The sequence below is a fragment of the Haliaeetus leucocephalus genome, unplaced genomic scaffold (assembly GCF_000737465.1).
Source record: "Haliaeetus leucocephalus isolate CR32 unplaced genomic scaffold, Haliaeetus_leucocephalus-4.0 Scaffold1, whole genome shotgun sequence".
Lineage (NCBI taxonomy): Eukaryota > Metazoa > Chordata > Aves > Accipitriformes > Accipitridae > Haliaeetus > Haliaeetus leucocephalus.
Window position 1 is genome coordinate 23995856 of NW_010972437.1, and position 11164 is coordinate 24007019.

General features: G+C 43.6%; 1 protein-coding gene across 1 annotated transcript in view; it reads left to right on the forward strand.

Moving 5' to 3' along the window:
• Positions 1 to 6883, forward strand: part of UMPS (uridine monophosphate synthetase) — a 7503-nt gene extending 620 nt beyond the window's left edge. Inside the window, exons 3-8 of the mRNA XM_010569936.1 lie at positions 45 to 172; positions 283 to 436; positions 2060 to 2728; positions 3411 to 3586; positions 4108 to 4222; positions 5019 to 6883. Coding sequence (XP_010568238.1) covers positions 45 to 172; positions 283 to 436; positions 2060 to 2728; positions 3411 to 3586; positions 4108 to 4222; positions 5019 to 5200 — 1424 coding nt within the window. The 3' untranslated portion in view covers positions 5201 to 6883. The remainder of the gene's footprint in view (positions 1 to 44; positions 173 to 282; positions 437 to 2059; positions 2729 to 3410; positions 3587 to 4107; positions 4223 to 5018) is intronic.
• The last annotated feature ends 4281 nt before the right edge of the window (positions 6884 to 11164 follow it).

Consider the following 11164-nt stretch of genomic DNA (forward strand, 5'->3'; position numbering starts at 1 on the left):
GGGGTGTCCCTCTGCCTCTTGCGGGGTACCGGGGTCTCTTGTAGCTGAAGGAGGGGGCGAGGCGCGGGAGCGCTGCCGGGGCCTCTCCAGAGAGCCCTCGCCGGGGCTGGGGCCGCGCTCTGCTGGCCGGCAGCCCGCTGGGTGCAGCCGCCGTCGGGAGAGCGGCCGCCAAGTCTGTGAAGGAGAGGGGCTTTCCACGCGTTTGCGTCGCTTCCCTTGGTAACGCATCTGTTTAGTCACGCTAGTCTGGCTCTTAAAAAGAGGTCTGGCTTTCTTTTTCAGGTTGCAGCTCTTCTCTTCCAAACAGCCAAAGATGCTGGTCTGGAGTACGACTGTGTGTGCGGCGTTCCTTACACAGCACTGCCGTTGGCCACAATTATCTGCTCGGAAAATCAGATTCCGATGCTTATACGGAGGAAGGAAGCAAAAGACTACGGTAAAAACCTTCAAATCAACAATTCGTGTCCACTTGTTGTCTTGTTTGGGAAATGACTTTATATATTTGTGGTTCTGTTGTAATGTACAGCATCTCCATTCCAATTTAAAGGTTACCACCCCAATTCAAAAAGCAGCCCCTTTTCCCCCTAAAATATCCCTCCTGCAGCATCTCAACCTGATCAGGCTCTCCCAGCTGGTTGCTGATTAGGCTGCGGCTTGAATCCAGCCGTAGTAGGTTTGGAGACTCTTGAGGGGTTTTCTTGGTTTCTTTGGTTTTGTTGGGGGGGGGGGGGGGGGGGGCTTTTTTTGTTCCTTTCTTTTCTTCAGCGGTATCATTTTTTCCCTTGGCACCATTACCATGGTTCTGGGTTACTGGCCTCTTCCAGAAACCGAGATTTATAACTCGGTTTCTCTGATATGCTGAGACCAGTGCCACATTTCACTTCCAAACAGAACTTTTTGTGTAGTAACTCTTAAGAGGAACCTTTCTAGTCTCTTTTTCATTTGCCTCTCAAACCCCTTTTTGTTTCGTATCCTGTAGTCCTGCACTCAGTGGGCAGGGTGGACCAGGCGAGAAGCAGTCAGTTCTCTACACAATGAACCATTTATTTGGTTTTAATAAAAAGAAGGAGGAGGGAAGACTGAAGCAATAACCTACCATAGCAGCTGGGTTTCTACATGTGATAAGAGCTATACTCTTCCAATAGTATTTAATTAGAAAACATGCATGTCAAAACTAAATGTTACTCCTGTGTTAGCGTGCCAGGCACAAAGACATTTGCTGTTCTTTCTTGTGAAAGGCAAGTCGATTGTGACAGCAATTAGCTGCCTGGCACAAGGTTTCTGGTGTCACATGGATTGCAAAGCTGTATGTACTCTTGTTCTGTAGGCTGTCATGGTCTAAGCACCGCACTGGCTGCATAATGTTCTCCTGCTGCTTGCTGCTTCCTGGGAAAGCTTGGCATCCTTTGTTGTACCCCCCAGGAGGCCTTTCATGGACGTGTGCCTGTTGTTGGTTAGGGTAAAGGCATTTGGGGTTTTACTCCTTCTAATTGTTCTAACAGGCTTATTAAGCGCAGAATACTGCCTGTGGAAAATAGGGAATATGCTGAAGAGTACCAACGACTTGGCTGCTTTAAAGACATTTTAAATAACCAGAGAAAATAGTTCTGTAATTCTGAGCATTAAATTCACGGCAATAATCAACTTCTGTAGTCATCTTACCCAAAGATTTAAATTTATGCAGTTAACAGTATGTCAGTTTTGTTAATGGAACGTAACTTCTGGAAACATAAAAAAGTATTTTATTAACTTGGACAAGTAACAGTCTTTATGAACTGAATTGCAAGTCAGTGACTGAGCTGTGGTAAGAACTGTGATAACTGGTATCAGATAATAACTAAAAAAATTACCTCTCCATACTGACAGTGAATGTGAAATTCCTAGTCTCTTAAAATCCATTGGTATTGGACTTCAGGATATGTTGCAGCACATGCTTGTATGTGGAACAAATACAATCTTTTACATTAGCATAGCAAGTTAAAGTTTTGATACTTTTAAGTTTTTGGGGGGTCTTTTAAACTTTCTTCATTTAGTGGATTGATTGCCTTTTATTTTTAAGGTACTAAGCGGCTGGTAGAAGGCACCATTAATCCAGGAGAAACATGCTTGATCATTGAAGATGTTGTAACAAGTGGATCTAGTGTACTGGAAACTGCGGAAGTTCTTCAGAAAGAAGGATTAAAAGTCACGGATGCCATAGTGTTGTTGGACAGGGAGCAGGGCGGGAAGGCCAGGTTAGAGGAACATGGAATTCGCCTGCACTCTGTGTGCACGTTGTCCGGGGTGTTGGAGATTCTCCAGCAGCAGGGAGAAGTGGCTGTTGAGATGGTTGAAAAGGTGAAGAAATTCATTCAGGGAAATGTGTTTGAGCCAGTGGCTCAGAACGGTCCTGCTCCTGTCAAGAGACTATGTAAAGAGCTGAGCTTCAGTGCTCGTGCCGAGCTGCCGGGGGTACATCCTATTGCAGCCAGGCTTCTCGTGCTCATGGAAAAGAAGCGAACTAACTTGTGCTTTTCTGCTGATGTTACCAGCTCCAAAGAGCTGCTGCAGTTAGCTGCCATCCTGGGCCCCAGCATTTGTATTCTGAAGACTCACATAGACATCCTGAATGATTTCACCCAGGAGGTAGTAAAGGAGCTGAGAACGCTCGCAGATCAACATGAATTCCTGATTTTTGAAGACAGGAAGTTTGCAGACATTGGAAACACAGTGAAACATCAATATGAAGGTGATTATCATCAGCCTTGATTTACTGTAGCTTTGCTGCCAGTGTGTGTAACTGCAGTGCTGGCACAGGTTGCCAGGAGGGATCGTGGAATCTCTAGCCTTGGGGAAGGCTCAAGGGGGCAAGGCCCTGAGCAACCTGATCTAGCTTTGAAGTTAACTCTGCTGAGAGGGCATGACCTCCAGAGGTCCCTTCCAACCTAAACCTTTTTATGAATCTGTGGTTTGATAGTCATTTTCTGTGCGAAAACGCAGTGTGGCTTCTTAAGGCAGCCTGCTATTGTATGCTTGTGTGCTCATTACGGCTTTCATTAGGTATTGCATCTGCAACTGTAGAACTGTTTACTCGTTTTCTGATCCATATGTCTCTCATGATCTGCATACTGTATTGAAAGACAGCACCTGTGACAGTGGATTTCTAGGTTACCTTAAGTGTATTGGTGAATATTAAAGGTGAGATACTAAGAAGTGTTTGTGAAAAGTAGAACTGAGATATTAGACTTTGTGGTTAGGCAGCTGTCAGAACTGTCTGATGAGACTGAACTTGTAACTGTCAAGCTTCAGTAGTAAAACTGTCTAGTAAAATGTGAATGATTTAGCATGCAGCTTGTTTCATTTAACCCATGTTTCCCATTTAATACATTTCTAATGACACTTTGCCTCTGTCTTTCTATCCATGTTCTCAGGTGGTGTGTTCAGAATCGCGTCCTGGTCAGACATTGTTAATGCCCACGTGGTTCCAGGCTCTGGAGTTGTGAAAGGTCTGAAGGAAGTCGGTCTTCCTCTCCAGCGTGGCTGTCTTCTGATTGCCGAGATGAGTTCCCAAGGGTCACTTGCAACGGGTGAATACACAAAAGCTGCAGTAAGTAGGCAGTCTTGTTTCAGGTTAAAAGCTTGTAAAGTGTTGTGACAGGGAGGGTTTGTGTGCTTCTAATATTTGCACTTCCAAAAGCCTCTCCAGCTCTATGACAGTTTTTTTTCCTGTGGGAGACTCAGGAATCTGACAGAGTGGTGTTTAAAGGTTGCAGCTGTAGGCTAGTCATGTGAGGTGGTCAGAGTTCACACTGAATTCTAGTAAACATGCCAAGTATGTTATTAGCCCCCTCCCCCCCCTTTTTTTTTCTTAAGCAATAAATGTCTAATTAGTTTACATACATTCATTCCATTATTTATAACATAGAAAGAAACATAACATCCGTGTTCCTGGCTGCAAGCGCAGCAAGATCAGTGAGGGGCAAGCCAGCTCTAGGTGACTTGATATTGGTAAGGCATGAACAGGTATTTCATACCCCTGCCTTGCACAGCTTAGTGTGTCAAAGGGTGGATGAGGAACAAGCTTAATTTTAGGTATATCACTTGTAACTGTTTACTGATCTTCTTCAGGTACAGATGGCTGATGACAACTCAGATTTTGTTTTTGGATTCATATCTGGATCTAGAGTTAGTAATAAACCGGAATTTCTTCACTTAACTCCAGGGGTGCAGCTGCAAACTGGAGGTAACTTCTTCTGAAATATTTATAGTCTGTTTGTAAATACAGTAAGTGATCTAGCCTTCAGTGAAAAAGTGGCTTCTGAAGAGGGTTTGGTTGCTGATTCTCTGGTGGGAGGAGTCTGTTTGCCATTATGAGGTGCCTTCTATATTTCTGGGTACGCTGATCCCTTTCCTGGGAGCCCTGAAAGGCAACCAGCAGGCTGCACAGCTTTGTTTTTTATGCCATAAAGCGCAATCCTTAAAACACGTGAAATGTCTTCAGGTAGGTGATAGGTTAGATGTACAACTACTCAGTAGGAGTAGAAAAAAAGATTTTTAACAAATACAGAATTCTAACTGTAACACTGTCGATACTGATATAGATGCAGTATCAATGAATTGGAAGTCTTACACGGACTAAACATGTTATTGCTGAACCAGGTAGGGGACATGTGTTTCTCTGCAATACTTAATTCTTACAAAACCTGAAGTGAAATCACAAGCATTTACGTGAATGTTTGGTGGGTTTGCTTGTTTTAAGAAGGCTAAGGCTTATTTCAGTAATCCTGATTGGTGCTTTGTTGCGAAACTGTTCCCTCTATTGTGACTGGTAAATCACGAAAAAGGAGAGCGCTCTCTGTCAAAGCTGATCTGTGTAATAGGGGATTCGTTGGTTGGAGACACAGTTTCTAGTTATGTTTGTGGATTGTTAGACTGAGAGCTGGAACAGCACACCTGTTCTTTGTTCTAGCACCTCTTTGAAGGTTTTTAGAATATCTTGTTTTGTAGGAACTAAAAAAAAAATGGTGTCTCTATTTCAGGTGATAACCTTGGACAGAAGTACCTAAGCCCCAAGGAAGTTATTGGTGAAAAAGGTTCAGATATCATTATTGTGGGACGTGGCATCTTGTCAGCTTCAGACCGTCTTCAAGAGGCAGAGAAGTACAGGAAGGCAGCTTGGGAGAGCTACATAAGCAGACTTGGTATTCATGCAGAAGATTGAAAGCAGGCCACTTTCCTAGCCAATAAGCAAAGCTGATGGAGCCCCAATCATTGTAAGGCTTCCAGTTAAATACAAAGACACTTCAGCTGGTAGAAAACTGCTCTTGTGGAGAAAAATCTGTACTAACTAAATTATTTTTAATCGCGCTCACACAGATCGAGTTGCACATGCCGTGGTTGGGTTTTTTAATGCGTGAAACGAAAACTTCATGCCCAGTTTTTAGCCTGAATAGCTTTTCTCTGCTGAAAAATGTTGCACGAAACACTCCAAGGGTGTCTGGTTGGCTGTTGTTGCTTTTGTTTCTTTTCTCCACCCTCAAATTCTTTCTGTCTGTGGAAACAGTATTTTACTGTTCTTAATAAACTGCACCTGCAGATCTGACCTGCTGCCCCACTCTCCCAGGATTACTTGACTCTGCTATTTCCAAGGAGCAAGTATGGCTCTTAATCCCACACTGTGAAATTGAATAATGTGTTGTTTAATAAATACTCTTTTTTGCTACTGTTTTCCTTTCATTTGATCTATAACTCTTCCTTCTGTGGGAGTGTGAAATTCTGTCTTCAGGACCCCAGTATTATGAAAAGTCATTCTGGTGTTTGTGACTGCAGGAATTACTCATGATTCTGTTTACAGGAGCTGCAAAGAATTTGTCAGAGCAACTGGTTGTTGCATGCTTAATTACAGTGGAGCTGTTGATTCCTCTAATGAGAAACAAAAATGTACTTTCTGTTTATTGACTTTTTATGACTAGCTGGAATAATTCTAGGAATTACTTTCCACTTTTCATGATGAGTAAGGAGAAGTAGAAATATCTTGTATGACTGGTTTTGAGTAGAAAGGACGGAATAACCTTAAAACTATCTAGTGTATGTGTGGTGGAAATCACCTTGAATTTTCATTGCTATCAAGAAGGCAAAGATGGTGTTGTGGTTCCTGTGCTGATGCAAAGCACACGGAGGAAGCTGGTTCCCTTTGTTAATACAGTTACCTGTAGACTAGGAACAGCTCTATCTAGCCTTGCTGTCTGGGTGTGTTGGGGGTGATGGCTTTACCTTTTCACACTCCAGTCTTGGAAGTGTACTTCCACTCCCCTTGATGACAGTACTGCTTATGGGGCTTAGGAGTTGGTTATTTGGGTGAGAATATTAGAACTTGTTGTATGTGGTTTGTTTTCCATGGGGCTACCGTTTACTTCAGCAGTCTTCCTATGCATCATAATTTACATCTGGAGAACTCTAGCTAGGGAACATTTAGGCTCTCTTAGCCACCTTTCACAGCTGGAACTTGATGAGTGTGTTGTATCTTGTGCAGCCAGCCTGCAACAGTCTGTGAGTCGTCATACTGCACATCAACTTCTAAGAAGTTCCAGTTCTTCAAAGTGAACGGAGGATTTGGGATTTGTTTACTGTGTCATCTTAATTATCTCATGGCCTTGAGGCCTGTAGCAGAAACAAGACTTTCTCACTTAAAATGTTTTGCAGAAAACTGCTTTTTCCACCAGAGGGAGCTGAGACTCTATTTTTCAGGAGAGTTGATGTACTAGCTCTTTTACAGCTAATAGTTTCCGATGATGATACCAACTCTAGATATGTTTAGGATGAAAATCTGTCTGGTTTTCAGCAAGTTACACCCTTGCTGATGCCCTCATTTAAAACAGTAGAGTTTACCAGAAAACTGCCTCAGGCTGGAGTTCAATGTTGTACGTTCACTGTTGCAGTAAAAGTCGAGTGCCGCGATGCGATTCAGTATTTTCCACTAACTGCTGAATCGGGTTAAGCGGGTGGCTGACTTCCATGCAGCTAAATCCCTGAGCAGGCTCTTTGGAGAGCTAGTTTATCAGGCCTCTAGCTGAAAAAAATAGCAACCAGATTTGGAGAGACGGATGTGATCTAATATCCAGCCACTTTTAGACAATACATGCAACTCATTTTCTTAGCAAAACAACTTCTGAGGAACAGATTGATTGGAAAACTTCATTTCACAGTCCTTCATTGTAGACTCAGTAAATCATCCAGAAAGAGCTGTATTTTGGTGTTTCATTTGACACCAATGTTGCAAACATTTCAATTAGCAAAACAAAAACATGTTACCTCCTATATGCATTCTTCTGTCAGAATGATTGTAGTAAACAAGCGTGTGCACTTTCTTTGAGGCACCTGAAAGTGATTAAAAATCCATTTCAAATTAAGGACAAATGTTAATTTCCTTGCTTGCCCCTGCTGCTCGCATTCATCGCATAGTTCCTGCTGTTGATCCCAACTGTTCCTAACATGGGAACTAGGTCACAATTTACAAAACTCATTTGCATCATAATATATGAATCTGAAAGTCTTGCGGTTCATTCTCTGATCTGATCGAGTCTGGGATAGAGGCGTAAGGCTATATTTAAATTACTGGGTTATCACATGACTTACATTATCTGGCAAGTGGTGTTTATATGAAATTGTGATCCTTAATCCACTCTGGAGTATGGTTTATAACAGAATGAAAGGATATCACACTTTTCATAGTGAAATAAGACTGCGATCAAGCGTTGTCAGTGCTTGCAACAGAAAGAAGGCTGACTTGCTGCTGTTTCTGAGCAGTGTAGCGGGGACTGTGAGAGACCAGCACAAGCTGGAACCGTTAAGGAATTGTTAGGTAGCTTTTGATATTTGTATGTAAAGTTCACTCTATCTATCTCTGTCTTGCATGAGGAGTGCTATGTCAAGAGAACCCAGCCTGGGTGTAACTGCATAAGTGCAGTGCTTGACTGAGACTTAAAATTCTTGCAAAATCTTGATACCCCCAGCACTGAATTAAAACCAGCCAAGTTAAATTTTTTGTCCTTAAAAGTATGATTTGTATGTCACAGTATCAACATTGCTTTATTAACTAGTAATTGACAGGTCATATTATAGTTTCCATTGCCTATTCTATGAAAACTTGTTTAAGACTTAATCCCAGAAAAATAACTGAATCACTTCCTTTTAAATTTACGTGGAAAGCTTGTTGCTGTGGATTTTTTTAGCAAGCGACACAAACATTGCATTTAGGGAACGGGACCAAAGGAATGTGAAACACCCAGGGGAAGTTTGTTTTCAGATTTGACTTTTGGAGGTCACTGTCTCACAGAAATGATCTGTTTCAGAAGGCTTGTAACGACTGTGGGCTAGACAGGCTGGATGTTTGGTTTGTTTGTAATCACTCTGTTGGTTCTTGGTTGGTCTGTACCACAGTGGCAAGTACAGCCTCATGTTCGAATGCTGCACCAAATTAAAACTCAGCCTGGTGCCTGCCCCAGCTGCAGGTTTTTCTCTAACTCTCTTAGCAGGCATTTGCTGGCTGGGAGCGGTGACCCCGCCTGCGTGTCCGGGTTGACTTTGTCCTCAGTCTTGGTTCTCTGTTTCTGTATGACCCTTGTCCTCTGAACTTTTTCTCATAAGCTGATGCTATCCACAGTCAGGCTGTGAAAATGCAGGGTTGTAGGTGGAGGCTGGCCAGTACAGAGAACAGGAGGAAGCCCGAGCAAGGCTGTAACTGTGAAGCTCTTGCTTGTAGTATGGTCTCCTGAGCAGAAGTGTGTTGGTATGCCATAGGTTGTGTTTAGCCCAAATAGGTGATGCAGGAGGAGAAGCTAAGCTAGTGCAGTCACTTTTGATCTGTTCCTGAACAGCTAATAGTAGCTATACAGAAGATACTTTCACAAACAGGACTATTTAGATGGGGAAGTTCTGCAGTGTTCCCTGCAGCTGATCATTTCTGCTTTGCTGAGAGGTATCATTTTAGGCTGATGATGGGAGCAGCCATAAAGGTGACCTGGTTATAAGGGGGAAAATATTGAACAGAAGACAATCTCTGCTCAAATACTGACAGAGAAAATGCCTGCCCGCTTAGGAACCAGAAGCGTCCTTGAGGAGTGCAGCTGGCATCTTTGAAGTGCAGCAGGACACCGAGAAACCAGAGACATCCCGAGATACCACTGATAAGTGCAAAAACAAGGAACTGTAACAGCAACTTATCTTCTGGAAAGGTGAAAAAAAAAGTCTGGAAAAGGGGAAAAACATTCTGAGAAAGTGAGCGTTGGTAACTGCTATTGGCTGTTCTAACTCACAGAACAGAAAAACAGTCTGATAAAACAAAAATTGGTCTGAGAGAATAGAAAACATCACCAGTTATTGGTTGTGCCAGGTGGAAAACAGAAGTTAGTAGCATCTATTGGCTGTTCCGGGTGGTGGTGTCCTACGCCCCTTTATGTCTCTGTGATAAAAAAAGGACTTACTTTTTACCCAAAATGCAGCCTCTTTCCTGCACACGAACCCCTGTTCCCCACGACATTTCCTTGGCAGAGCGGACCCTCAGCAGGGACACCAGGCTGACTCCGGCTCCGTGATGCAGCTCATCGTCCAAGTGAGACTTCATCTGTTGTCGCCTGGCCCCGCTTCTGGGATGGGTTTGATTGGCCCCACTGCTGGGGTCGGTTTGAGGAGCACTTGGTACTGGTAACATTTTTATATATATATATAAAAAAAAAAAAAAAAGGCCGGTATGTAAGTAATTATTGATAAGTGTATTTGCTGCTTTACTAGTGGTAATTCTGCAGTAATTTGTAATACTGAAATATAGACTTGCTGCTAATATTAATTGCTGCTGTGGAAATACATTTGCTTTCTGGTAGTAATTTGTAGTAGCTTGTAGTATAGCTATCCTTGTTTTGCCAATTGTAACTATACTTGCCTTGATAGTAGTAAACTGTAATGAAGTAAAGAACATAGGTAATAAATCCTCTGTGTCTTTGTGCATGACGGAGTCCTGCAAACCTGCATATGGTTGCAATCTTTGTGCACCCACAGACCAGGTAACCCTTCTGGGCTGTGGGATTAATTGGTGGCAGAAGTGGGGCTCTGTGATACACAGGTCATGGATGCTTAGGAGAAGGCAGTAGAAGAGCAGCAAAAATGGCAAGAGGCTAAGGGGTGGAAAACGCCTCGATGGGACAGGGATTGGGTGTCTGAGAATGGGTTGAATTTGGAAATGCTGCAAGCAAGCAGAGTTTCAGAAGTGGCAGGACAGTCATAAATGCAAAGCTGAGGATGGCAAGGGGGCTTTCATTGGGCTTCTCACAGAGGTGTTGGCAGCCATGGGCGCTTTGTTTAACACTGCTAGGCAGGAACTGGAACCTTTGCAGTGAGCTAAGGATGCAGAAGCACAAGCAGTTGCCTTTGAAACCCATAGTTTTGTTGCAAACCGATTGCTTAGGCAATTAGAAATGAACCTCAGACCTCCGTCTATACAACAGCTAGAGCAAGAGCCTATGTGCCTGGTCTCAGAGAGCGAGCTCATTGAAAAGATACACATGCTGAAAATGGATAACGAGGAGGAGGGCTTTGATTCTGGCAGTGGGTCTTCCACCCCCGCGTCATTACCTGAGCATCGCCCAGATAACGCTGCCTCCTTGTACCCTAGCATTAAAACTTCCCTGGTACAACTCCCAGCTCCTGCTGGAGAGGAAGGTGCTCCCGCGCTGCCTGGGGTCACAATGACTGCTGCGATTTTTAACGCAGAACAGCTAAGGCAGCTGTCCTTGCAGTATGGCAGAAAGCCCCATGAGGACTGGGTGGGATGGGTGACACGGTGCTACCAGCTGGGGACTGGAACCCCAGTGATCCTTAATCAGACTGACGCCGGACAAATATTCCTGGGAGGAAGCATATTTCTCCTAAACCCCGATGCAGGGGCCAGAGTGAATACCTTCTCCTTGTTATCTTCAATAATACATGCTGTTAGAAAAATGCCGGGACCATGGGGTATCTCCCTCCCCCTCTGGAGTACTCCTGATGGGTTTTCTGGCTGGATGATGAGACTGGCTGCTCAGGAAGTCCTTAAGGGACAAGGGGCAATACTCCGGGACGTGATGGCTGTGCCAGCAACAGCAGCAGGACAACTAAAACTCTTGCAAAATGTACCACCCAAGGAGCCAAAAAA